The following is a 27,945-nucleotide window of genomic DNA, read 5'->3' as shown; positions in this document are numbered from 1 at the left end:
TGTTCCACAGAATCTGGGACTGTCATAGTGTGGAGCTGGGCACTGCACTGATGGGACCAGCGCCAGAGTCAGCACATGAGCCTGGGGCTGGGCATTGCATGGCACTGGGACTGCCAGCGGAGTTACCCCCAGAACTGCTGGCCTGCGGTTTTGTGTTCTAGTGCTATGGGGCCAGGACCAGCTTCAGCACCACCAGCAAGGGTCTAGTGCCCTAACTGCACTGTGAGTGTCAACACCGGCATAGCCTGAGCTGGGCGTTGCACTGGGACCACCAGCACTGGGCCGGACACTGCACTAACAAGACCAGCACAGTCTCCATCCTGCCCTGCCAGGGTTGGGAACAGGCACAGCAGCCACAACTGGGCACTGCACTGGCACTACCAAAACTGCACCACATGCAGAAACGGCTCATGCAAGTGAGTTGTAGAATAGTAAGAGTCACAGACTGGTTTGGGTTGGAAGGGACCTTAAAGCTCATCCAGTTCCAACCCCTGCCATGGGCAGGGACACCTTCCACTAGACCAGGTTGCTCCAAGCCCCTGTGTCCAACCTGGCCTTGAACACTGCCAGGGATGGGGCAGCCACAGCTTCTCTGGGCACCCTGTGCCAGGGCCTCAGCACCCTCACAGGGAAGAATTTCTTCCTAATGTCTCATCTCAATCTCCCCTCTGTCAGGTTAAAGCCATTCCCCCTTGTCCTGTCCCTACAGGCCCTTGTCAAAAGCCCCTCTCCAGATTTCTTGTCACCCCCTTTAGGCACTGGAACTGCTCTAAGGTCTCCCCTTCAGAAGCCTTCTCTTCTCCAAGCTGAACCAGTCCAGCTCTCTCAGCCTGACTCCAGAGCGGAGCTGCTCTAAGGTCTCCCCTTCAGGAGCCTTCTCTTCTCCAGGCTGACCCAGCCCAGCTCTCTCAGCCTGTCCCCAGAGCAGAGCTGCTCCAGCCCTTGGAGCATCTCCATGGACTCTGGACTCACTCCAACAGCTCCACATCCCTGTGATTCTGTGATACCAAAGCCAGGAGCTCCACGTTGTGGTAATGAGGATGCTCGCAGGGCTGCCAAGCAAAACATGCATGTGTGTCCACTTAGAGAGACTTGCACTGTTTGGAGCAGAGCGGGTACAGGGGTATGATGTGACAGTGCATGGGGGCACAACATGCTTGCTGTATGCTGTATACCCAGGTGCACAACCACTATCTGTGCACGAGGGCTGGGCATCTTTGAGGCCCGTGCTGCTGCTGTGCTGAGTCCGGTGTCAGTGTCCTAGCGCATGTGTGTGTACACAGGGCTGGCTGCCTTTGGGTAGGTGTCTCTGGGGTTGGAGTGTACCCGTGTGAGTGCTGCAGCAGTGCACGGCCTGTGAAGGTGCAGGCATCTCTCTTGGGATGCAGGGTGTTCCTGGGACCCTGTCAGTGCACGGGTGTCCTTGCGTATGAAATGTTCCTAGGGATGCCCCTGGATGCGGGGTGCTCCAGGGGCCACATGTGTTCAGGGCTGCCTCTGAGTACAGGGTCCTCCCGGGGCTGTCTCTTGGTGCGGGATGCACCCAGGGGCGCGGGATGCTCCCGGGGCTGTCTCTTGGTGCGGGATGCGCCCAGGGGTGCGGGATGCTCCCGGGGCTGTCTCTTGGTGCGGGATGCGCCCAGGGGCGCGGGATGCTCCCAGGAACCCCACCACCCACCACCCCACCACCCACCCCACCCCAGGCGCGGGATGCTCTCAAGGCTGTCTCTTGGTGCGGGATGCGCCCAGGGGCGCGGGATGCTCCCGGGGCTCTCTTGGTGCGGGATGCACCCAGGGGTGCGGGATGCTCCCAGGGCTGTCTCTTGTGCTCCTGTGCTCCCGTGCTGGTTCGGGGCTGTCTCGGGTCCGTGGATGGGTGGGAGCTCCCGGAGCCGCCCCGCCGGTGCAGCCCCTCCCCGCGGGCGGTCCGTGCCGGGGCGGTGCCGGGGCCGCGGTCGGGGCCGTGCCCATGGCGCTGGCGGCGGCCCGAGTGTGGGCGCTGCGCGTCCTCCGCAGCCCGCTCCCACCGGGACGGGTCCCGGTTCATGGCCCGGTCCCGGTCGCGGTCGCCGCCCGGCGCTGCTGTAGCGGTGACAGCGGCGGTGCCGGGGCGCTGCCGCCCGGCGGGTACCGGCTCTGGCAGGAGCGGGCGGCCCGGGACCCCGCCGCGTTCTGGGCGGAGGTGGCTCGGGACGCGCTGCGCTGGGACCGCCCGTTCCACACGGCCCGCGATGCCGGACCGCCCGCTGCCGTGCGCTGGTTCCTCGGCGGCCGCCTCAACGTGTCCGGTAAGACCCCGGTGGGGGGCTCCGGGGGTCCCCGGAGCCGGGGATGGGGCAGTCCCAGCACGAACGCGGGCTGGGTGGGGAATGGATGGAGCAGCCCTGAGAAGGGCTTGAGGGGGTTAGTCAGGGGGAAGCTCCTCATGACCCGGCAGTGTGCCCGGCACAGGGTGCCCAGAGAAGCTGTGGCTGCCCCATCCCTGGCAGTGTTCAAGGCCAGGTTGGACACAGGGGCTTGGAGCAACCTGGTCTGGTTGTTAATGACCCATAAGTGTCCCTGCCCATAGCAGGGGGTTGGAACTGGATGAACTTTGTATTAACATGGCCTAAAAAATGGCTTTATCACCTTTATTTTTATAGCATTGCTGCTGAAAAAATGAAGCCTTTCATCAGCTGAAGGGAGCTTTTCACATTGTTGAGTTTGACAGTTGTTATTGTAATGAAATGTGTTGAATTCTGAGGGACTTCTCACTCTGTGCACCTTCAGGAGCTCACTCACACTCTTTGTGTGGTTACAAAAATCGGCTGTGAGCACAGACCAGCCTCAGCTGACTCCCAAGCTGCAGGTTACTTAAACTCAGGCAGCTTTTATTGCACTTTATTTATCTGGAGAAAACTAACAAAATCCTTCCCCATTTCCAGGAAATACGATCTGAAACTCAGCACTTGGTTGTTAAGGGCTTTTTCTTTGAGTTATGCAGCCACATGCATGACTGGTTTTCAATAGCTGTCTATTGCAACAGAATAACTTGGAAGAACATAAGGAGTGAGCATGGTTTGGGCTTGGAGTTAAGACTTTAACCTCTAACCTTCGGGCAAGTTGCTACTTGGATATACAGGCAGGCTTTTGCTCTCTCTCCCTAAGTCCACTCGAGCTTTCCTTACCCTCAAAAGGTAATTTTATACCTTGAAGTTTTAGGAGGTGTAGGACACAGCTGGAGCCATGTTCTCTTTCCTCAAGTGCCTGGTAACGTGTAGATGTCTGTGAGCTTACCCTACATCCTAAAGGCTTCGATATCTTCAGCTCTTCTGTTATACCCTGGAATTAGAATGTTTCACCTGAGCTTTCATTAGAAAATTCCAGTGAGATGAGCTGAAGAGGACAGCCTGTCAGATTGATGGAGTGCAGAGCTGCCCTGGGGAGCACAAACCATCAGGAGTGTCTTGTCTTTGTGCTGCTGAGAGCAACAGAGAGGTTTGGGGTGGTTTCAGCTTAAGCAGTGGAACTAAGCTGAGCTGAAACAACTGAGGCCCCTCATCTCTAAGGCCAGTTAGTATTTGTAGTATTGGTATACTACAGGTATGGCAAAGGAGAGCTTTGCCAGTGCTATAAATGCTATCACTTCTATAACTGAGTGTATAGTTAGCTAGCTAACTACAGTTAGCTAGTTTCATCTTAGGGTAGCTTGCTGTTAGGCTTGACCAAGCTAAGTTTACCTTGCATATGACCAGGCTTTGTTTAAAACTCTGTTTTCTTACAGTAAATTGCTTGGATCAGCATGTCGAAAAGTCCCCCAACAGAGTAGCTTTGATCTGGGAGAGAGATGAGCCTGGCACTGCAGTGCATGTCACCTACAGGTATGGCACCTTCTCATGGGGCTTCATGATGCTTGGCGGTGGGGTGGGGAGAAGAGACCTGTGTCAAACTCTGCTTTCTTGCAAGATACAGCATTGGACATGCAGCCCCAGTGCTGTGGCTCAGATTGAGATCTGGCATCATCTTGTTTCTCTTCCCCATCCTCAGTGCAGTTTAGAGCAACCTTGAGGCTGCTCTGCATGGTGCTGACTTGTAATTGCTGCTATAGGTTGTAGGATTTGTTAGAATATGGCAGCTTTCAAGGATATTCCTCTCCTCCCTGCTATGTGCCCTCCCTCAGGAGACAGGCATGCCTGCCAAAATGCGATTTACATCATCTGTTTCTCTAGTCAAAGGTTTCCCAGACTTGTACGTTCCTCAGTATGTGTTTTAGGGAGCCAAATGTTTGATCTGCTGGATTAGAAAGCAGAGGAGACACAGGAAATCTTGGTACCTAACTCTTTAGAGGACCCAAACTTTGGTATCTGGCACAGATGTGCCCCTTTCCTTAGGATCTGTATGTGCTTCATAAGCTTCAAAGTCAAGTTCTAAGAAGGTAAAGACTTTCTTTTGGCCACTGCCTTATGGACCTGGGATGGGAGGTGTCCAGGGCTTATGGTCAGAGAGGTACAAGGGACTGTTGTTTTGCATTATCTCCTTTGCAAACCTTGCTGCTGTGAGCTGTTTGTCCCTATAGATAAGGCCTGGGTGGCACGAGGAAGGACCTGGCTGCTGTCATGGGCACTCCCCCTTCTCCTCTGGGGAGAAAACAGCTGAGTGCTGGCCCCATTCCCATCACCGCAGAGGAAGCGGGTGGCTGTGCAGGAAAAGGGCTGGAACAGGCATCCTCCTCCCTGAGGAAGGAGAAAGCTTCAGTCAGTGGGAGCTCATCTATGCACTGGCAAGATAGTGCCATTGGAAAGTGCTGTCCCAGCTTGCTCATCCGTGGGGGAAATAAGAACCCCCATTTGCCTCTGCTGCTCCACACTAACTGCCTGCTCACAGTGGGTGAAGGGCTGGTGGGGCTCTGCCATTGGTCAGCCTACATCCCTATACCTGCTTGTCTGCAAGGTGGGTTGTGTTAATGCAGCTGGGTTCAAGTGCTCTGTTCTAGGAGAGAATTCTGAACATCTCCTTATTGGCAAGGGTACACAAAGCCACGAGTGAAACATTTTAGTTTTGCTTGTGTGGTGTTTGCTGCATCACAAGCTCAGTCATGATCATCTTTTTCACTGCTGAGTTTCCTCCTGTCTCTTTGGCTGATGCAACTCAGCCTCTGGGGGGAAAAAAGCTCCACTTGTATTTACTCTGCCTCTGGGTTTTGTGCTTATCAAATAGAAATTCAGCGAAGCTTCCAATTACATCCACTTTGGAATGGGAAGGCAGGAGACTTGGGCTTTTTATTGCTTCTGTGAAAACAGGGCTTGCAGCTCTCGTGGGACATAGTGGCTGCAGTCAGCAAGTGGGGACAGATCATGCCAATCTGTTATCAAGAGGTCTGGCTCTCCAGAGGCTAAACCACCATGGAGTCACTGGTAGGCAGTGGTGAAGCAGCAGTTAAGCCCCAGGAGTGTGCTGCAGTGAACAGCCAGCTGGATTTATTGGCAGAAGGATCCAACCCAGCTGGGAGTGCTTTGTCCTGCTCTGTGGGTGTTGTCAGGGCCCAGGAGCTTTGAAATCTTCCAGAGGAATTCCCTGAAGCCTTGCTGAGCCTGGGTTTAAAGGGAACTGTATTATCGAGTGCCTTGTATAAGCAGGAGGAGTTCGTGGCTGGATGTGCTGGGTTGCAGCCTCTGTAAGCTCAGCAACAAGGAATGTTAGAGACAGCAGGTCAAGCTATGCCAGACCTCCCCCTGTCTGACGTGGGGCTGTTTATTCTCTCTGGTGTTCCCTTGTTTAGCATGGTCTCTACAAGTTAGCTACCTGTGAGGCAGTGTTTCCGAGCACTGCAAGATCCTATGGATACTGCCAAAGGGAGCTGTGTGAAGTGGGCAGCAGAACACGTTAGCTGACCCCTTTTGGATAGGGTTGCAGACTGGGTCTTAGTGGAAGGGCTTTAATTTATGAAGGATCTCTGTCCGGTGCCAAAAATGTTGCAGGCAGAGGGAATGTTCAAAATGCAAAACACAAAGGGGAAAGCAGAAGCTGAAGGGCCAGAAATTAGGGTCCTAATAGCTTTCCCCAGGGCTCTTAGGTGGGTGGGAGAGAAGCGGTTGGACATCTTTGTTAGCCACATCGCAGCTATGCCTTTGACAAGCCAAGGGGAGGTGGTTCCTCAGCCTCAGAGGAAGTCATTGAAACTGTGTTAGAGATCACAGTGAAGACCTCAGCCAGGAGCCATGTGAGTTCTTACCAGGCTGTGCAATGCAGAAGGTGTTTCTCATTGGCAGCAAACTCTTTTTACTCTTCCCAGTGTTTGCTTCCTAAGTTGAAGTTGCACCTAAATCTTGCCCAGGCTTTCAGCTTTCCCCCATCCAAGGCAGCTCAGGGACTTTTCACCTTCTCACCTGAAAAAGGGCACAGAGGGTTCTCCTTGTCTCAGGTTTAGGATGTCTGCAGGAAGACTGGGTGACCTTCAACCAAAAACCCTCATGTTGAGCTTTGTATTTTTCAGCTATTCTCAATCAGACATCTCAAAGGCAGTGCCCATAACTCTGTGACCACAAGGTGCAGAGGCAGCCTTTGAACTCTGCTACTCACCATAATTCATGTAAAGCAACAGCTAGGAGGTGAGATGGGAGGGTGTTGGCCTGAGAGAGGCCCAAATCTGTTTGGTTTGGGGTTTTTCTCTGTTGTGTTGTTTTTTTCCTCCACTAACCTGTTTGGAACATTTGACCTGAATTTTCAAATCATTTCAGCCTCATCCAAATGATGGTTCCAGGAAATAAACTGGTAACTGCCAGCAATACTCAATCCAGCAGAGACATCAGAGACCTTGGCTTGTGCTGAGCCTCCTAAGCAGGCGCTGCCAGAGCTCATGTATAGCATTGAAGGTATTAGGAAAAAGTCTAGAAACACTTTGCAATAGGCTGCTTTCTGATGTTTTTTGATGTACAAGGAACTGGCTTCCTGTGTTTAGAAAGCTGCAGGCTGTCTCGCTGCGGGAAAAGATTAGCATCAGGCTTCTAGGGACAATGTTCCTGCCAGGCATCCCTGACGTACATCAGAGAAACGCTGTGTGTTGGTTATGCAGTTTACAGTTGTTGTTCCAATCCATGTCCTGGGCTGCATCCCCAGAGCTTGACCAGCAGGTCGAGGGAGAGGATCTGCTCTGCTCTGCTCTGGTGAGACTCCCCCCCTTCAGTCCTCTGTCCAGCTCTGGGGCAACAACACAAGAGGGATGTGCTGAGGCCCTGGCACAGGGTGCCCAGAGAAGCTGTGGCTGCCCCATCCCTGGCAGTGTTCAAGGCCAGGTTGGACACAGGGGCTTGGAACAACCTGGTCTAGTGGAAGGTGTCCCTGCCTGTGGCAGTAGGTTGGAACTGAATGAGCTTTAAGGTCCCTTCCAACCCAAACCAGTGTGTGAAATGTGTTTTTTACCCTTGCGCTTTAAACAGAAGCTACCAGTTGTAAAATGCTTCCCAGTTCCCCAACATAAAAAGTGCTGGGACAGTGCTTCCATTTCATCTCGTGTTGATCCCACAGGAGTTTCCAGTATCGTTTGACTGACCCTTGTAAGTGAAAAATTCAGCAAGGATGGCTGAATGGACTAAACTGACCCCTGGAGGCAGCAGCACAGCCACTGACTTGCTGGCTGCTTTACCTACACCAGAGCCTGGCTTGTCCTTCTTCAGACAGCTTGGCTCTCTGCTCCCCTTTTCTTCTCTCCCTGATGGCAGAAGCAGCTTCTTTAAGATGCCAAAGCTGACGTGCCCTATATGCTGAGACGACAGGATCTGGAGGGGCTTGTGACCTGTGCTCAGTTCAAGTTCATCCTTTTTTTGCTCGCTGGCGTGAATCAGGTTGTGCATTAACATGACAGCACTGCTTCCATGCCACAGGGAACTCCTGGATCTGACCTGCCGTCTTGCCAACACCCTGAAGAAATATGGGATACAGAAAGGGGACAGAGTGGCCATCTATATGTCCGTGTCCCCCTTGGCAGTGGCAGCCATGCTGGCTTGTGCCAGGATTGGTGCTGTCCACACCGTGGTCTTCGCTGGATTCAGTGCGGATTCCTTGGCCGGGAGGATTGTGGACTGTAAGTAGATGCAGACCTGGGAGCAAACTCCACTGGACAGTGCTCCAGAACATACCCCAGTTCCATGTTTTCTTAGCAGAGAGAGAAGAGGTTCATTCTCAGCTGGTGGGACAGTGCACCCTCCCTTGCAAAGCCTTTTCCTTAGTGGCAGTGGTAGCATCCTCTGGCCTTAAAATACTTTATAAGTTGCTTAACATTCAGCCTGTGCTGGGTTACTGCCAGACAGGACCGAAGTTGGAGAGAAAACCAGAGCTTAGGAATGGGGCCTAATTTGTTCTTTCACAGTGCAATTGCAGTGTTCCTTTGATATTCCTGCACAGAGCTAATTCCACAGCCTCAACTGGCACTACGATTTATGTGTAGCGCTGGAAGCGTTGGCAGCCAGCCCCCTGCTCTGTTAGCCTTTGTATCTACAGGCAGAGCTGTTCTTAGCCCAAAGCACTTGCAGGGTGATTAGCTAAAAAGCAATACTAAATATACCAGCAGAAGAACAAAATAGCAAGTAGCTCATGTTCTAGCAGTCACATCAGTTTCTTTATGGGTAGTGCGAGTTAATAAGTCTTAACAGCAATTTTCATGCTTTCTTTCCTTGTTTTGGTAGAAGTAAGGTATAGAAAGCAAGTGCATGTTTTAGTTCTCCCTCACTTTAGGCCTCTTGTTTGGAGGCAATGGGCTAAAGAGCTTTTTCTCTGCAGCCACAGTTCTTGCAGTAATGTAGTGTGGCTCAATAGGAAGTGCTCTGCAAGAGCATTGCTGTGTGCTCTGATTTCCAGGTTTCCCCTCAAGATCCATATGAGTTTTGGTAGGCTTCAGGTGTCGCTGAGCACGGAAATGCCTCAGAGAGGCTGCTGAGTTTGGTGCTCTTCAGTTTGCAATGGACATTTATCATAGAATCCCAGACTGGTTTGGGTTGGAAGGGCCTTTAAAGCTCATCCAGTTCCAACTCCCTGCCATGGGCAGGGACACCTTCCACTAGACCAGGTTGCTCCAAGCCCTTGTCCTGTCCCTACAGGCCCTTGTTAAAAGCTACTCTCCAGCTTTCTTGTCACCCCTTTGGGCACTGGAGCTGCTCTAAGGTCTCCCCTTAAGGAGCCTTCTCTTCTCTAAGCTGAACCAGCCCAGCTCTCTCAGCCTGGCTCCAGAGCAAAGCTGCTCCAGCCCTCAGAGCATCTCCATGGCCTCCTCTAGACTCACTCCAGCAGGTTTCTGGAGCCCCAGAGCAAGGATGAACAAGGGACAAAGGTGCTTGTTCATTAAGGTCATAGGAAGTCTTGCCCTGTTTCAGTGTGTGAGCTGTTAGGCTAAAGCAACAGTCAGTATTCACTGTATCAAGTAATTGGGAAGAAACTGTTCTGCATGTCTGCATTAGAGTGGACTGGTGAGGACAGAGTATAACAGTTACCATTGAAGTATTTAGGAAGATTGGACTGACAGCTGTCAAAAGTGTTACAGCTGGAGAAAGCCCTGGTTTCAAGTTTTAAAGTGTTTTTGCCAGTGACTGACTGGTTTTAACAGGTAGAATTTCCAGGTGCTTGTCACACATGTTGTCCTATACATCATCCCCCAAAATAATGAGCTGGGTGCACATATGAGCCTGGTAGACAGGCTGGTGTGTCTGCTAATTCTTTCTCTCTTTAGCTGGATGCAAAGCAGTTATCACCTACAACCAGGGCATCAGAGGTGGACGGATCATAGAGCTGAAGATGACTGTGGATGAAGCTGTGAAGAGCTGTCCAAACATCAAACATGTCTTTGTGGCTCAGAGGACAGATAACAAAGTCCAGATGAGTGACCATGATATTCCACTTGACGAGGTATGTCGGTGTTGGTAAACCTTGCCTGTTTCTCCTGATGTTTCTTGAAGTGTGTGTTGTTTACTGTGCTGGGGGAGAGAAATACAGTGCACTGATAATAGTAGGGACCAGCTGGTGTATCCACACCAGATCTGCCAGTGATGACTGGCCCTTATGGTGCCTCTGGAGCAGGTTTTCAGTTTGTGGTGCCCTTCCCATGCTGCCACAGTACCCCGATGGGCTAATGGATACAGGTGTGTTGCAGTGACAGCATAGCATCTGCACATCCCTGCAGTCACCTTGCTCTGCAGGCATCCACTGGCACTCTGATAACTCCTTTTAGGTCTGAGTGTTGGCTAGATCATTTTTCTCTCCATTGTGCCTTTTGGACCAGTGTTCTGCAGATGAAAAGGTGATGCTCCTTTACAGCATCTAGATCTCCATCCTCTAACGCATTGCCTGTACCTACAGTCTTCTGTGATTGTGAGTTGAAGCAGCTCAGCCTATGCCCGATTCATCTTACCATGGGGATGGAGTGTGCTGCTCCATTTAGGTAATCTTGCAAACAGTGCTGAGGTTTAAGGAAGGAGTGTTTCCTGAGACCCACAGTGCACTGATACAATTGCTGCTGCTGTTATATTGTGTTTGGATGCTCTGTAAGGGTTTGTTATATACACTGTTGAAGGCAGTGCAGAAATAATCAGGCTCCTGGAGGGGCTTAAGATACCCTGTGGATGTGTGGTGGTTATCCCATGATGGGAGGACAGTCATGGCTTGGGAATATTTAGAACCTGTGCTTCCCAGGGGAGAAAACAGCAATCATTGTAATGTGTTTAGCTGGTACACACGGGACTGCAGCCTAAGGCAGAAGTAGTTTTATCAGCTTGCTGGCAGCAGTAAACAGAACTCACTGATTGTAATGATGCCTGGAAATCACTCATCTGCAGGCAAGATGCGTACTCAGGAGTCCATGTGCTGGTCACAAGAGATAGGAGCAGTTACTAGGGTAAGTTAAACACTAGAGAAGGCAGGTTTTATTCAGAATTTATGTTACTTCTTACTCCACAAAGCATATTCCAATGATTTTCCTTGGGCTGCAAGCAGTCTGAGGTGCTTTGGTGATCCAGGAGCTGAGCTGAGCCCACTGTTAGTTGTAGGGCCTGAAACATAACAGGAATTAAACCATTAACGCTGTTATTTCTGATGTTCCTGATCTTTTAGAGCAGTGGTGCTTTCCAGTTCTTGTGCAATGGCTTACTGCAAAATTTAAGCTTATGTTGTAATTGAGCAATAAGAGAACTCCATCTTAGTTTCAAAAACTGGCAAGTCAGCCCAAACTGGCCCTGCTGAAATGTCACGATGTAATACCTGGAATGAGCAGGAGTGCTACAATTCAGAGACTTAGTCTTACATCTGACCCTATCAACTCTTCATTTTTCATTAAGCTTTATTTGTCAGGCACTTTTAAACAACTGGACCTGCTATTGGTAGTGTTCAGTAGTATATGCAGCATGTTTAGAGTGTCTACTTGTAATAAGGCAGTACCTAGAAATTCCTTCAAAGAGCCATCTTGTAACCCTTGCAGAAATTCACCTAGGACAGGACAGAGCTGAGAGAAGGAAGCCAGCTGGGTTTGTATTGCAGTCATATGTTGAGCATCTGGAACACAAAGTGATTATTCCAAGGTTTGTACATGGATAAGAATATTGTTCAATCTCACTGAGGTTGGAGAATTGAAGTTGGGTTGTTCTTAGAGAAGGCTCCTTAAGGGGAGACCTTAGAGCAGCTCCCAGTGCCGAAAGGAGCCAACAAGAAATCTGGAGAGGGGGTTTTGACAAGGGCCTGTAGGGACAGGACAAGGGGGAATGGCTTTAACCTGACAGAGGGGAGACTGAGATGAGACATTAGGAAGAAATTCTTCCCTGTGAGGGTGCTGAGGCCCTGGCACAGGGTGCCCAGAGAAGCTGTGGCTGCCCCATCCCTGGCAGTGTTCAAGGCCAGGTTGGACACAGGGGCTTGGAGCAACCTGCTCTAGTGGAAGGTGTCCCTGCCTGTGGCAGGGGTTGGAACTGGATGAGCTTTAAGGTCCCTTCCAACCCAAACCAGTCTGGGATTGTATGATTCTGTATGGAGCTAACCAATACTCCAGCTGTAAGCATGGGACACCTTCTGTTAGACCAGGTTGCTCAAAGCCATGTCCAAAGCCCCTCTCCAGCTTTCATGTCAGCTTCTTTAGGCACTGGAAGCTGCTCTAAGGTTTCCCCAGAGCCTTCTCTAGGCTGAATAAGCCCAGCTCTCTCAGCCTTTCCGCATAGCAAAGGTGCTCCTGCCCTTGAAACACCTCTGTGGCTTCCTCTGGACTCATTTAAGCAAAGTCTTTCTGTTATTGCCACCTTTTTTTCCCTTAGGAGATGGCCAAGGCAGCTTCTGTATGTGTTCCAGAGAGCATGGACAGTGAAGACATGCTTTTCATGCTGTATACCTCAGGCAGCACTGGGAAACCCAAAGGAATTGTTCACTCCCAGGCTGGATATCTGCTCTATGCTGCTCTCACGCACAAGGTAAGTCAGCTGCACCCTCTGGGAAAGGTGGATTTGCTTACTTCCATTTGTCTTCTAACAGTACTAATGAGAGGGCGTTGGACTGCTGAGGTTGGCTGTATTTTGTGTTCGCTGCCCAGCTGGCTTATTGGATCCAACAAACTGAAAAATGGCTGAAAAGGTGTAATTAATCTTCAGGATTTGTGCCTGGGGAATGTCATGCTCTGCAAATAAGAGCTTGAGTTATGAAAGGAAGGAAACCACAGTGCTGCTACTATTGCATTCAAAATGTGCTAGTGTTGCCAGCCAGCAGACATTAAAGTGATGCAGGTGAGGAGATGCAGGTACGTATCTTACTGGTGTTGGTGCTGTGGATAGTACTGTCGTATTTTGCAGTGGGGTGATGGCTTTTTCTATTTCAGAAAGGATCTGGACTCAAACCAACCTCTTTGCTTAGCACTTGTTGTCTGAAGATCAACAGTTACATTCATGCTCTATGGCTGCACCTTTGCACTACTTTTCTGTGTGATGCAGGCTAAATGTTTTAACCCCCTTTCTCATAGAAAAGAAAAGGTCAAGGCACTGCTTCTTGAAGCTCCTGTTCTGAGCTCTGTGTATGAAAAGGTAACAGTGCAATGTGGAGAGAACAGAAAGATTTCCATCTGGCTGTGGTGGTATCACCCTGTTTGTCATCACCCACGCCTCAGGCAGAGGTTTGCTTGCTTTAGACTGACAGAGTGGAGTTTTTAGATCTGACTGTGCAAGTGTAAGCCTTCTCTGCCTGAGGGCTATTTGTTATGTCAGCTTTGCTAAGTGACAGACTAATCTCCAAGGCATCTTTCTTTCTTAGTCCCGAAGGTAGATGTGAACCCAGTGCAGAGGTGCAGCGAGGCACTGTGTGCAGCTGCAGTCCCTTTATAGGGACTTCAGAGCTTGAGAGGGAAAGGCACTTGCCAAAGTAAGGTGAGAACTGTCTCTCCTAGGTAGAGGGATCAGGCAGTTTGCATGGCCTACGGGTCTTTACACACTCATCAGGTTTTCTTTTGGTTCTGGTCCACTTTCTTTCATTTAAAACCTAAAGCTGACTCTGCCTTATGGGTCAGGACCTCTTTGCCATAAGGGAGAGGAGTTAGATTTATGGGAAGCGTTTTCCATAACAAAGACAAGATAATGTGTTCTCCAAGATGGTTATCCTGATTTTGATGAGCAGAGTAGCAGGCAGCACGTGGAAAGCAATACACTGATAGAGAAGCTGAGCAGGAAACATTTCACAGGCCCCTCTCAGTTCCTCCAGCTTTCTCATGCAAGTTTCTCCATCTCTCAACCAAGCTCTTGATATCGGTGAGGGGTCTGAGCCTCCAAGGCCTGCAGCTTCCCTGCAGTTCAGGGTCAGCTCCCCCATGTGTACTGCTTGGAGTAGGCAACCTTTGGTATCCAGGGCTCTAGGCTTTGGTTGCTGTTTTGTTGCTCCAGTCTGAGGAGCTGCTGGTATAGCTGTGCTCCCTTTATGTTTGCAAAAGCAATCAGGAGCGTGGAAGCCCTGGTACTTGTCCCTCTGACTTGCTTCCTCACCTTGGGCTAGCCCTTGTGCTGCTGTGTCCTATGTGCCTGGCTCCACTTGCCCTGTGTGCTCGCTTGCTCCCACTTGGATGTCCAGTCCAGCACCTTTAAGCTCTTTGTGCCTGCCAACAGGAAGTCAGCTGGCCTTACATTTATCTTTGCAGTATGTATTTGACTACCAGCAAGGCGATGTTTTTGGCTGTGTGGCTGACATTGGCTGGATCACAGGACATAGCTATGTTGTATATGGACCACTCTGCAATGGAGCCACCTCTGTCCTGTTTGAAAGCACTCCTGTGTACCCTGACCCAGGTGAGGAAGTGGGGGGTAAAGGCTTGGCTAGACCTGGCGGTGTGACAGAGGAGATCTAGAAACCTGCCCAATGTGACCTGCCTGCGTAGGGGAGGTAAGCTCCATTTCCTTGGAACACGTGTCCAGGACATTGAGGAACATCTGTGCATTCAGGTGAAAAGAAAAAAGACAAGTTGCCATTGGTTTTGCTCTGTACCCACAGTAGTCACAGCTTCAGCTTTGGCTGTTAACCTTCCTGCTGAGCAGTTGCAGTGGTACGTCAGTGCTAGACACATAAAAAGCCTGTTTGTGTTTTTTTGCAGGTCGTTACTGGGAAATGGTGGAAAGACTGAAAATTAATCAGTTTTACGGGGCACCCACAGCTATTCGCTTGCTGCTGCATTATGGAGAAGAGTGGGTGAAGAAATATGACAGATCATCCTTGAAGACCTTGGGATCAGGTAGGGGGCATGCTTCATCTACAAAAGACAGGTGGTTCTAGCTGCTTAAATGAGGGTACCAGAGATGCTCGGCTGACCACATGGGACGTGGTTTAAAACAGAAGATAAAGAAGGCTCACTGTCTGGCTCTTCAGATATCTTCTCAGCAGAAGGAGAACAAGCTGAAGTTGGGGCTCTTTGACCTTACTGTGATTGCCTGTTTCCTAGCTTATTTTGCAGGATCACACTCTTTGCTAAAACTTTTTATCCAGTGGTAAATAATGTCATTGCATTTAACTGGCATAGGTGACCCAAGCAGCATTTTCCTGCATTATAGAGGATTCTAGAGGTTCTTATACATGACCTGCATTGGTTAGTAACTTTCAGAGGTATTTGTGGGTTCCATTTTGGACTTTCTGGGAAAAATCAGACCTCAATTACATGAGCCCACTGTAGTCCTGTGCCATCCAAGACAAAAGCTGTAAGACCGATCTGGGTTGGAAGGGACCTTAAAGCTCATCCAGTTCCAACCCCTGCCACGGGCAGGGACACCTTCCACTAGAGCAGGTTGCTCCAAGCCCCGTCCAACCTGGCCTTGAGCACTGCCAGGGCTTCTCTGGGCACCCTGTGCCAGGGCTTCAGCACCCTCACAGGGAAGAATTTCTTCCTAATGTCCCATCTCAATCTCCCCTCTGTCAGGTTAAAGCCATTCCCCCTTGTCCTGTCCCTACAGGCCCTTGTCAAAAGCCCCTCTCCAGATTTCTTGTTGGCTCCTTTAGGCACTGGAAGCTGCTCTAAGGTCTCCCCTTAAGGAGCCTTCTATTCTCCAGGCTGAACAAACCCAGCTCTCTCAACCTGTCTCCAGAGCAGAGGGGCTCCAGCCTTCAGAGCATCTTTAAGCTTCTTTAAGGATTGTGCTTAAAGATCACGATCAGTTTTCGCACCACAGGGGAGAATGAACTGCCTCAGGCTGCTTCTTTATTTACTTTGATCTAGTGGGAGAGCCCATCAACAACGAAGCTTGGCACTGGTTCTACCATGTGGTGGGAGAAGGACGCTGCACCCTCGTGGACACGTGGTGGCAGACAGGTAAATGGCATCCTTGGGGCATGGAAGGTCCCGACCTCTGGCAGGTTGCTGGTGGGTACAGAAGCATTAATACATTTCTGTTTGATCCAACAAGTCTGTCAAAACTTTATCAGCTTTTTGATCAGCTTTTGAATGCCTCAGGGGAGTTTCAGCACATAATAGCAATGTAGAAACATACAAAAGCAATAGTAATGTTGTTTTTTTTCTTCTCCCCTATAAATGCTCTTTGATATGTTGAACGCTGGGAGATCTCAATGGGTTCTAGGAACAGGAGGCAGAGACTGAATTTCTGAGCAAAGCTGCGAGTGGGCAGCTTGAATTGGAAACCTTGTTTTCAATTATTTCTCCAGATGTACTGACATTGATGTGGCCTTATCATGCAAAGGCATTTACAGCACCATGAAGCCACCATCCCCACTAAGGTGTGCTTTGTTTCCCAGCCTGGGAATGGTTAGGGGAAGGTGGAAAACTAAGCTGTGTAGTCAAAGGGACCTGGTGCAATGGCTGTGATGGGTTGGGAAAGAGTGAGGGGAGGCTTTGTTGGCTCTGCATCAGGGGGGTAGGAGACAGGGGTTGTCAACCAGCAGGGCTGCCTGGGAGCAGCTTTTCCCAGGAGTGAAGTACTGTGCTCTAGTTGCTTTGGCCTTGGAGCTTTGATGCCCCAAAAAAGAGTGTGTTTCTGTATTGGCAACATGCTTCTCCCAGCTGGTCTTTATCATGCAAATAATCTTTAAATCACTCTTGCCACCATGCAGCTCCCTCTGGATTGTGACTTCACCTCCTTACGTGCTTCCAAGCCAAACCAGTCTGTGATTCTGTGACTATGATTTATAGAGCCATACTTTTAAAAGCCTAATGCACCTATGTTTTTGTTTCTCTCTTGTGTTTGTGAATTAGTTTTAGAATAGAAAAGATCTGATTAAGGTTGGAATCTGATTTAATGTTCATCCCAGCAGGACTGGAAAAAGGATAATTAAATGGTTCAGTTTTAAATAGAAGATAAGCTCGGCCTGCCTGTTAGCGGTTGGTTAATCTCATCCTCTGTAATAAAAGTAATTTAGACTCCTGAATGCATTGTAACCTGAGATAGCTGTAAAAACAGCACTGGGAGATAAATCCCTTGACATGAACCATAGAATCCCAGATCGGTTTGGGTTGGAAGGGACCTTAAAGCTCATCCAGTTCCAACCCCTGCTACAGGCAGGGACACCTTCCACTAGAGCAGGTTGCTCCAAGCCCCTGTGTCCAACCTGGCCTTGAACACTGCCAGGGATGGGGCAGCCACAGCTTCTCTGGGCACCCTGTGCCAGGGCCTCAGCACCCTCACAGGGAAGAATTTCTTCCTAATGTCCCATCTCAATCTCCCCTCTGTCAGGTTAAAGCCATTCCCCCTTGTCCTGTCCCTACAGGCCCTTGTCAAAAGCCCCTCTCCAGATTTCTTGTTGGTCCCTTTAAGCACTGGGAGCTGCTCTAAGGTGTCCCTAGAGCCTTCTCTTCTCCAGGCTGAACAAGCCCAGCTCTCTCAGCCTGTCATGCTTATAGTTTTCCTGTAAAATCACATCTGGGATAGGAAATCAGGCTGGTGAGTGCTGTCCCAGCTCAGGAAGAGCTCTTAGTTTAGCAGGTCCATGGTGCTTTCAGATGGCTGTGCTACTTGGTGTTGTGTAATTCCTTTCCAGTGGCTTTTTCTTGTGAGGTGGCTTCACTGATCTATTCTTTAACTAAGAAGAGTTGTCATTTGCTTTCATCCAGCACTAGATGGGCCCCGCATATTTTGTTCTTCATTATTCTTCCAGAAACTGGTGGCATCTGCATTGCCCCACGGCCTTCAGAGGAGCAAGCTGAGATCGTTCCAGCTATGGCCATGAGACCTTTCTTTGGGATTGTACCCGTGCTGATGGATGAGAATGTGAGTTGAGGTTGTGCTGGGTGCCCAAAAGAAGCTGCTGTGGGCTTCTGCCTTAATCACCTTTCTGATGGCAGAGGAACAGCATCCAAGAGGATGTTTGCTCCTCCATTAAAATGGTAGAATGGATGAACAATTTATGTATTGAGCATATCTCAGATGTCTGTATGGATTGCCAATAGGGCACTGCAAACTGTCTGCAAATCTCTAGAGGAGTATTTGCATTTTCAATACCACTTTTTGGTCTTCCACTGCTCCTGATTACTTGCTGTTGCTTCTATGTATGAGAGAGGTCAGAAGACACACAGCTCCTGGGAACTAGGGAGCTGGACAGTTGAACCAGTGTGTGCAGTACCCAGTGGCATGGCAAGACTGGAGCAGCCAGCTGGACTGGTGGAGTTTTCCAAGGAAACTGCAAGGCACGAGGCCCTGCAGTCTGTGACAAACCTAGTGCTGGTCTGTAAAGCTCCATCTGCCTTCCAGTGCTCTCTTAAACAGAAGACATATAATCTCCCTCATATACATTTTGGTAAGGGAATGTCACAGTTAAGAGAAGTGGAAGGCAGGGGTCCAGGCATCTTCTGGCTGCTTGGCACATCTTTGCTGGTATTGCCCTCCAGAGAATCACAGGCCTTGCTTCTCTTTTAGTCTGGTCTGCTGCAGTGCTGGCCTCAAGGGGTGAGGAAGGCAGGATACAGACAGTGCCATAGTAGCTCTGTGGGTGGATTAACAGTCTTGACTGTGGCTCTGTGAGCAGCAGGGTGGCTCTTGCAAGATTGATGACACAGAAGCCCTCACTATTCGTGTTTGGCTCACCTGATCATCTTTCCTGTGCTTGAACCTGCAGGGAAAGGTTATTGAGGGCAATGATGTGTCCGGTGCGCTCTGCATTGCCCATCCATGGCCTGGCATGGCAAGAACAATCTATGGAGATCATCAGCGGTTTGTTGATGCCTATTTCAAAGCCTACCCAGGTAAGGGGAGTGCCAGGGGAAGGCAGTTTGAGCTCCAGTTATAAGCACACTGAATGTTTGCAGCACCACTTCATGATGTTTGTGTGCCAGCCAGATCTGGGTTCCCTGGGGCTGTGTGTCCCATGCTCCAAGCCTGCACCGGTGGTCTGAGCTAGTATTGACCTTTCTAGCTGTCTAAAGGGATTTTTTTTTCTTTCTTAGAAAATTTAAATATAATTTTTAATCTAAATACCTTTTCTTTGGGGCCACTTCTGTCCCCAGATATGCCAATATTAGGCCCTTGTCAAAAGCCCCTCTCCAGCTTTCTTGTTGGCCCCTTCAGGCACTGGAAGCTGCTCTAAGTTCTTCACGGAGCCTTCTCCAGGCTGAACAAGCCCAGCTCTCTCAGCCTGGCTCCAGAGCAGATGTGCCCCATTTGATTTTGTCCATCTTGGCAGAGATCTGAGCTTGTGCTGCTCACATGCTTACTAGGAGCCAGCACAGGCCAGGCAGAGCAGATAAAGGCTGGGGAGGTGAGAAATGGTGTGTGTGGCTTAAGAGGCCCCATGAGCTGCCTGTCCCCCAAAGCCACTCGCCATCCTAGAGCACAGCCTATTCTGTGTCCTGGAGCCCAAAGTACAAGGCTGGCATGCTTTCTGCTGCTGAGCAGCACCATGTCTTTGCTGTAGGTTACTACTTCACAGGGGATGGTGCTTACAGGACCAAGAAAGGCTATTACCAGATAACAGGGCGCATGGATGATGTCATCAACATCAGTGGACATAGGCTCGGGACGGCTGAGATAGAAGATGCAATGGTAAGTTCCAGGCAGGTAGAGGTATCTTCACAGGACGTATCTGTGGGGCAAGGTGGTTCTTTTGAAGAAGCTGATGAATTGAAACAAGCACAGGGTCTCTTGCCTTCCGACCCCTACCCCTGCATACACATAGCTTGATGCATCATGAATAGCAAAAGGGAACAGCTCCCATACTAAGGAAACAGCGACTGGGGAAGTAAGAGCGGAGTTACGCCATGGGCAGTCATTGCAGTCAAACTGTCAGGGTTGTGCTTCCTCTCAGAGATCTGTTGCAGTTGTCATTTTGGATGCTGGTGGAGTCTCTGTAAGGGCTTGTCTCTCCTGTTTGTTCCTTCCCCTCTGCTAACAACCAACCTCTTGTTCCCACATCTGTGATTCTTGCTTGTTTGAACTAGCTGAGTAATGGCTGAGAACTCAGCAGTGTATGAAGTAACCCCAGTTCATGTCAGCTGCAAAGCCAGCCTGTCATTTCGAGAGAAAATAGTATTAGCTCTGGGGATTGAAAACAAAAAGTCCTTAGAGCATTTATCTTCAAACCTTGACCTGAATATTTATTGCTGTATTACGTGCCTTGCCTGCAAATGGCACTTAAATGTAACACCCGATAAAACCCAAGCTCCGTTTGCATGTTACACAGTATCCTACTTTCTCCTCTGTCTTTTTGTGTCTCTGTGGGTTTCTGATTGTAGATGCAGGATCCATCTCCCACTCTATTTATGTTTATGTATGTGTATATACAAATACATTTATATGCTTAGATTGCTCTATGATGTTTTCTGTCATATTTAATTTAGGATAGCATAATCCAGTCTTTGGTGTGGGACTCAGATTGGTGATTTCTTCCAGTCTGTACACCCAAACTGCCTCCTTGCTGCAGAGAATATTAAATTAAACTCTGAAGCGTGACCGAATAAATCACTCTTGTGCAGCATAATCATAAAAATATGCATTTGGCAAAACAACCCTTCTCCCTTGTGGGGAGGTGAGGAAGCCTGATTGTTTCTGCCTCCTGGTGTGCTTTGGGCACTTACAAACATTGGCCAGATGTGGACTATTATGTTGGCAGCTTTGCTTCTGCTCTGCTGGCAACAGCTTCCTGTGGCACAGAGCAATGCAGAGCTGGTTTTGCTTGCGACTTAGGCATAGTCAGTCACCACTTGGGACCAAGGCCACGCACACACAAGAGCATAGGCAGAGAAAGAGAAAGCTGGTTTTCAGCTGGTGCAAGTTGAGCTTGGTGTGCAGTGGGCTTAGCAGTGTGTGTAGAAGTGCTTATTTGTATGTTTAAAAGCAGGGACATCCCTGAGATGTTGCCATGGATGTGCCCACCAGCTGACCACACAGCAGGAAGGTACCATGCAGTTTTCCTGTCGTGCTTCCAGCAGGATCTGCTGAGGGGAGGGTGAGACAGGGCAAGGTGTTCTGCTCCTAGAGCAAACCCTGCAGGGCTTGAAGCAGTTGTTATGCTCTGTGTATTTTTGTTTCCCTTCTTGTGAAGGCTGATCACCCTGAGGTGCCTGAGACAGCTGTGATTGGGTATCCACACAAGATCAAGGGTGAAGGTATGTGAAAAGCAGTGTCCTGATGTGACACCTATGGATGCTTTCCTTAGTTTCTAACCTGAGCTGTGTGCTAAAGAGGTGCCTAGCAAATGGGAGGGCAGTTATCCTTAGGTTGCCTAGCGTTGCAGCCGCAAGAGGCAAAGCCAGCAGTGAAACTAACTGCTTGTTCCTAAACTGGACTCATGCCTCTCTTGTGAGACCTCACTTGGAGTATAGTGTACAGTTCTGGTGTCCTCAACATAAAAAGGACATGGATCTGTTGGAACAAGGCCAGAGGAGGGCCACGAGGATGATCAGGGGACTGGAGCACCTCCCATATGAAGACAGGCTGAGAAAGTTGGGGCTGTTCAGCCTGGAGAAGAGGAGGGTGTGTGGAGACCTCATAGCAGCCTTCCAGTATCTGAAGGGGACCTATGAGGATGCTGGGGAGGGACTCTTCATTAGGGACTGTAGTGATAGGACAAGGGGTAATGGGTTAAAACTTAAACAGGGTAAGTTTACAGATTGGACATAAGGAGGAAATTCTTTCCTGTTAGGGTGGTGAGGCACTGGAATGGGTTGCCCAGGGAGGTTGTGAATGCTCCACCCCTGGCGGTGTTCAGGGTCAGGTTGGACGAAGCCTTGGTTGAGATGGTTTAGTGTGAGGTGTCCCTGCCCATGGCAGGGGGGTTGGAACTTGATGATCTTAAGGTCCTTTCCAACCCTAACTCTTCTGTGATTACTCCCTAAACTGTTTTCACACATGCTACTTATGTATGTGGTAGAGCTTCCTTTAAAAGGATTGTGCTCAGAGATGTCCCTTAGTGGGTGGTATTGGCCAGCTTTTGATCACAATGACACTTCGGTCATTTATGTTGAGTTGTCATTGTCACAGGTGCCAAGACAAGGCTGGGAAATCATTTGAAGACTGGAGACTGACTCCCTTTTCTAAACAGGATCTATGGTTTTCTTGGCAGTCCCTAGATTGTGCATAGGGGTGATTTGAAACCTGCCTTGGCATTCAAATGAGCATCCCTGGTCTTACCACCTGGGATCTAATATGAGCTATGTGGCTTCTGCTTGTTTGTCCTCCAGGTGCCTTTGCTTTCATAGTGGTAAAGGAGCAGATAGACAATACAGACCGCATCAAAGAAGAGCTCAAAACCATAGTGGCTTCTAAGATAGCAAAATATGCTGTGCCTGACCACATTCTGGTAAGTGGGAGACTATAACTCTGGTACCAGGAGCAGGAATGGTTGCTCTGAGCAAGCCTCACCTCCCCACCTGCAGTGCTACTGTGGTCCCTCTCTGGTGGGAGGAAGAAGCAGAAAACCAGCAGTAGCTGGAGGGATCCCTAGGTAGGGTAGGGCAGATGCAGTGGTCTGGATGTGCTCTTCCTCCATGCCTGAGCATCAGCAGTGACCCAGAGGGTGGCTGGAATATTACAGCTGCTTTTTGGCGGGGCTGTTACAAGAGCCTGCTTTAGGGCTACCATGAGACTGCTCCATTTGTGCTAAACAACTCTTTAAATAGCATGTACAGAGAGCGTTGAAAGCACCGTGCTTGGCAAGAGCTCTGGCAGGCTTCAGGTAGTTCAGCCAGTCTTCCTTGCGATTTCCAGCAGGACCCAGGTTCTTTCCCTTCTCTGCAGGTGGTGAAACGTCTTCCTAAAACCCGATCAGGGAAGATCATGAGAAGGCTGCTGAGGAAAGTAGTCACTGACCAGTCAAGCAACATAGGAGATGTCACCACACTTGATGATCCAAGTGTTATCAAGGAGATACTGGATGCTTACCAGAAATACAAGGAGAAAAACTCCTTGTAACAGGCAGCTCTGGAATCTCTCCTCTGGAAACGTGGAAGGTCTCAGATGACAAAGCAAATGACATAGTTCTCCCTGGTTTTCTATTATTTTTTTATGAACCCCTGTTCCTTCCAGGGGAACAGGATTTTCCACTCCCCAAAAAAATGGATGCTGAGATGCACAGAGCTAGGAGCACTCTGCAGCTGAACTCCCTTTCATTGCTTTTAGGGTTGCCACAGAGCAGCCACTGGTGGTTTCCATAAACTATGAACTGATTTAATACTAGCTGAAGCAAGACGCAGATGTTCATGTTTCTCATTTTAATGTTACTCTACAGGGAAATGTTTTTATACAATACTTTTGCTGGTTTAAAAGAAGCCCTGAAATGCACTTCAGTTTCTCTTTCAGCTGTGATACCTGAGTCCAAGTAGCTGTATCTCACTGCAGCTGTAGTGCCTCTTCAGCAATGCTGGGTATTCCAGTAGATGTTTCACCTGTGCTGTTAGGGAAATGAGAAGGACCTGGCTAGTCTGATAATTCTTGTATTTACCCAGTTGTTCTAATACCTCATTCTGCTTTGCTCATAAGGATTAGTTCCTACCACTCTATGCCTTGGGACTGGCCAGAGATGGTGAACCTGTGTCCTTTCAAGTCCCACCTAGGCAACCCAGCACTAGCACTTCCCGCTGCAAAACTGAGCCACTAATTCTGCTGCTGGACTCCCTGCATGTCCTCAGTGCATTACCAGTTGCACAGGAAGGGTCTAGTTCCACATGGTTTTATTCTGCTTTGAGAAACTGAGATCACTGACTTGGCTTTTAAAGTGACTCTTCCTCATTGGTGGTGACAACTGGATTGATGTTGGCCACTGTGGTTCACTTCTGCATATAAGGATTGGTGGTCTGCAACTGGGAGATCTTTGCTGCCAGTTGGTGCTTTATGTAGGTGCCTTTGTTTCTTTAAGTCACTGTGAAAAGGGACAATGTTTGCTTTGAAGCATTGGGAAACAAGTCCTGAAGTGCTCGAGAGAGATTTGATGCTGCAAGGTGTGCCAGAGAGTTCACTGTGACTTGTCAGGCTGTGTGATTTCTGCTTCAACAAAGACAGGAACCCACTTTGGAGGTAGGCTGGTTCTCCTCTCAGGAGTTAATGCTTATTGTTTCAGTAATCAGCATGCTGCCATGCTGGTCTTCCAAAGAATCAGGTGCCAGGTGGGAAGCCACAAACTGCACAATCCACAAGAAAGAAGTGCCTCTTAGATGCCTTAGAAAGTGATAGCATTCCAGACCAGCAACCTCAGAATAGCAGGGAACAATAACCTTTGCCTTTCATATACTTTCAAAATTGCAACTAATATATTAAGTGGTTTATTTCTGGATTCATTTTATGATGGGCACGTTTTGATTGAAGTACTCCTTGTATTTGGGCTGTTCAGAAGAATTGGCTAGTAGGTCTCCTGTCCTCTAGTAAGCTACTGAAGGTCATGGAGAAGCCTGTAGATGATGGATGTCTTTGAGACTTCTGCCACTGCTTAATTTGATTTAAGCTGGCTGAGGGGTTTGGAGTGGGTAGAGGGGCCATGGAGCATGCCACGCTGTGGCTGGGGTCACTGCAAATTTGCAGTCCTGCCTCTGTCTTTCTCAGGTGACAGTCTGCTTAGTTTCACGGAGCTGTGTTTTGACCTCATAGTAACAGTCAGAATTGTGAGGTTTTGCCCTATTTTTCCAGGGTCAACTTATTGCTGGGTTTAAGTGGAGCAGCACTGCCTTTTCCAGGGGGACTGTGTACTGGAAAGACAATCTGTGCACCTAACTGGAGGCAGGAAGGAAATGGCTAGGTGATCTGGTAGGATGGGGAGAGGGGTGGTGAGGTTTTAGAAGGGGGAAGTCCATCTTTCTAGAGATGAGGGGTGTGTTGCATGGTCTAATGTTAAGCCTTTAATTTGATTAACTTGTAATCATGCTTTAAACACATTTATTGTCCTTGACCAAAACCAGTTTCTTCAATGATCTTTGTATTCATTAAAAGAAATACCTTTCTTTGTGTGATGGGTTGGCTTTGTCTTGTAGGTGTCTGGCCTTCCATGCCTCAAAGGGTCTGGGACTTTCTCAGTTCTTTGGTCTCGCTTCTGCCTAACTATTTTAGTCTGCCAAAGGAGACTGAGGTCAGGATGAGTCATCTTGTGGACCAAACTGTTTTGCTTTGCTCTGAACAGTAGCTCACAGGAAGTGAGTTACTACCAGAAAACTTCCCCTGCGTAACAACTCGAAGTTGAAGTAGTGTTTGCATATCAGTAAGCTGCATGTCTCTGAGGTCCCACTGCTCTACACTAATTTTCCTCTGATGCAAAGGGGAACAATTAGTGGGAACAATTAATTGCCATTAGCCGATACTGTCAGCTGATGAGTCTGATAAGGAACAGCTGAGGGTACTGGGATGGGGGGGAGGTTTAGCCTGGAGAAGAGAATGCTCAGGGGGGGACCTTATTGCTCTGTACAACTGCCTGAAAGGAGGATGGAGCCAGGAGGGGACTGGGCTCTGCTCCCAAGGAACAAGGGATGGGACAAGAGGAAACAGCCTCAAGCTGCACCAGGGGAGGTTTAGGCTGGATACTGGGAACAACTCCTTCCCCAAAGGGCAGTCAGGCATTGGAACAGGCTGCACAGGGCAGTGCTGGAGTCACCGTCCCTGGAAGTGTTCACAAACTGTGTAGACAAGGCCCTCAGTGCCATGGGTTAGTGGTGGCCTTGGCAGTGCTGGGGAACAGCTGGACTGGATGAGCTTCCCAGTCTTTTCCAACCTATAATATGGGTGGTTCAGCTATGTATCTCCTTGTCTTATACAGAGCATGCACAGGTAGAAAAGGAGTGAAAACGGGATGTGTGTGGCGAACGCGAGAGGCAGCATGGTGTAGAAAGTGAGCATCTAGCTGTTCTGTAGCTGAGCAGATGAGAAGAAATTTGTTTCCCGGTGCCATGGATCGCTTGAAGTGCCAGGAACACATCCTCTGCAGCGTGCCTTGTCAATGAAGCAGTGAAGGAGGACTGTGTGCCAAGTGAGCAGCATGGATGGACACTGAACACCCTCATTAGCCATTTATCCTGTTACCTCTGGCTAAAGCTTCTGGAAAGCTTCCAATGCCGCTCCTGGAGAGTATCTGACAAGTCATGGAAAGGCCTGGAGAGAAAGGCAGGAGCCCATCTCCTCACTTTGTGTTTGTTACTGCAGCCTCCCTCATTAATTTAGTGAGAATTTACTGGTAAAATGGAGGCTGTTTGCACCATAACATTTATATTTAGCAACCATCTCTGTGTCCAGGTAAAGCTACAGAAACTGATTCCAGCAATGGGTTTCTGTTTTTAAACTTAAGCAGGAAAAGAGTTATTTATTTATTTATTTATTTATTTTCGGCTTGGAACAGATGATTCTGGACAGGGACCTGCCTTCTGGCTGAGTATAGAGGCGCAGCATGTTTTTCATGGCAGAGAGCCTAGCCTTGCTTTGTTGTGGATGGAAGGATTTGGGGATGTAACCATCATCTGGGGTAGAAATGGTGACGGTTGTGCCAAATTGCCAGCCTACAAACACTGGGGGTGAGTGATGTACTACAGCAGCGTTTACGCTCTTGCTTCTGTTCCGCTGTAGTGGGTGTGTAGCCCTGTGGCTGTTGAATGGAAACCCAGTGCTTCTCAGTGCTCATCCTGCACCTGGCATGCAGGAAGACTCAACTGCATTTCTTTTCCTACCTATTGACCTTGGAGATGCCATTTTACCCCTGTGAGCCTCAGCCTCTGCACCCCCAGTAACGACAGCAGCCTCATGTGGAATACTACTCCCAGGGCCCGGGGTGAGATGGGTGTGCAGGGAACAGTGCTGCTAAGCAATCCCGCAGCTGCTGTTGCCTGAATTGAACCCAGCAGAGAGCAAAGCCGTTCCCACCCGTCCCAACCCTGCCCTGGCCACAGCCCCTCTCTGGGAAACCCACGTGTTTTTGTCCTAGGCATGATGCCAAATAACCTTTCCCAGTCCTTGGCAGCTGGGCCAGTCCCTGTTCCAGCTCTTGTCTGTTGGGCTGCACTCGAGTTTCACGTGCTGGAAGTGTTCTGCAGTGTTCCTAAAGCTGATCTTGGCACTCAGGGATCTTTATGGAATACTGCTGCTGCTGAGCGAGTTAAGGGTAAAACCTGAGCACCCGGTGTTACCCAAGAGATGTGCTGGGAGCACACGGGTGGGTGTCAGCCTTAATGCCTGGGTTATCATGCCAGGGGAACATAAAGGCGGGTCCGGCAGCTCACGCTCCTAGGCACCAAAGAGGGATTTGCCTTCCCGAAGCCCCTCTGCCTTCTCCGTCCTCCCGGGCGCCATTTCCCCGCCCGCCCTCCATCCCTCGCGGTTGCCTGGCGCCATCTTGCGGCCCCTGCTGCTCTCCTGGTCGCGACCCGGAGAGGGGCGGTCGCGCACCGGGAGCCCCAGACCGCCCCGGGGGCAGCGGCGGAGCCCACCCGGAACCCCGGGTACAGCCATTATCAGGTACAGCCCCGCCGGAGGGGAAGGGCCGAGCAACGCCCGAAGAACCATGGTGCCCCCCACCTCGCGGGGCGGCTGCGGCCTGAGGGGAGCGCGGAGGCGGGGCCTGCGGGGGTGTGTGAGGAGGCGGGGCAGGGCGGCAGCGCCGGTGCGCGGCGGCGGCGGCGGCGGCGGCGGCATGAATGAGGCGGAGGGGTTGCGGCAGCGCCGGCCGCTGCGGCCGCAGGTCATCACCGAGGACAGCCCCGCGCAGCAGGACAAGGAGGGCAGGTGGGGCCTGGCGCCGTCCCCCGCCATGGGCAGGGAAGAGGAGCCTGCCGTGACCGCGGAGTTGGGCCTGGGCCTAGCCTGAAGAGGGCCGGTGTGGGGATGGTGAGGGGGTGTTCGGCTTGACCCGAGGGGAAGGTCCGGGGGGCTGAGGAGGAGCGTTCATAGTACATGTGTTGTAGGGTGGTGGTTGGGCCCGGCCTGAGGGAGAAATTTGGGTTCAGAGAATGGCAACGGAGCTGGTGAAGAGCCTGGGCACAAGTGTGATGAGAAACAGCTGAGGGACCCGGGGGGGGGGGTTTAGTCTGGAGAAGAAAAGGCTCAGGAGGGACCTTATTGTTCTCTGTAACTGCCTGAA

At 49.9% G+C, this 27,945-nt stretch overlaps 2 protein-coding genes across 2 annotated transcripts in view; both read left to right on the top strand.

Moving 5' to 3' along the window:
- The window catches only part of APMAP (adipocyte plasma membrane associated protein), a 173,464-nt gene that overhangs the window by 132,624 nt on the left and 12,895 nt on the right, over positions 1-27,945 (top strand). Inside the window, exon 2 of the mRNA XM_061367134.1 lies at positions 27,485-27,590. Coding sequence (XP_061223118.1) covers positions 27,499-27,590 — 92 coding nt within the window. The 5' untranslated portion in view covers positions 27,485-27,498. The remainder of the gene's footprint in view (positions 1-27,484; positions 27,591-27,945) is intronic.
- ACSS1 (acyl-CoA synthetase short chain family member 1) lies at positions 1,970-24,822 on the top strand. The gene is made up of 14 exons (XM_061367125.1): positions 1,970-2,288; positions 3,764-3,860; positions 7,860-8,059; positions 9,698-9,873; positions 12,261-12,413; positions 14,117-14,264; positions 14,567-14,704; positions 15,680-15,772; positions 17,569-17,681; positions 18,526-18,652; positions 19,321-19,448; positions 20,947-21,010; positions 22,085-22,203; positions 22,641-24,822. The coding sequence occupies exons 1-14, from the start codon at positions 1,970-1,972 to the stop codon at positions 22,812-22,814; spliced, it is 2,049 nt and encodes a 682-aa protein (XP_061223109.1). The 3' UTR covers positions 22,815-24,822.

Source organism: Neopsephotus bourkii, unplaced genomic scaffold (genome assembly GCF_033783945.1).
Source record: "Neopsephotus bourkii isolate Nb327-2 ecotype Australia unplaced genomic scaffold, CSIRO-AGI_Nbou_v1 NB_1373, whole genome shotgun sequence".
Classification (NCBI taxonomy): Eukaryota; Metazoa; Chordata; class Aves; order Psittaciformes; family Psittacidae; genus Neopsephotus; species Neopsephotus bourkii.
This window is presented reverse-complemented; position numbering and strand designations above follow the sequence as displayed.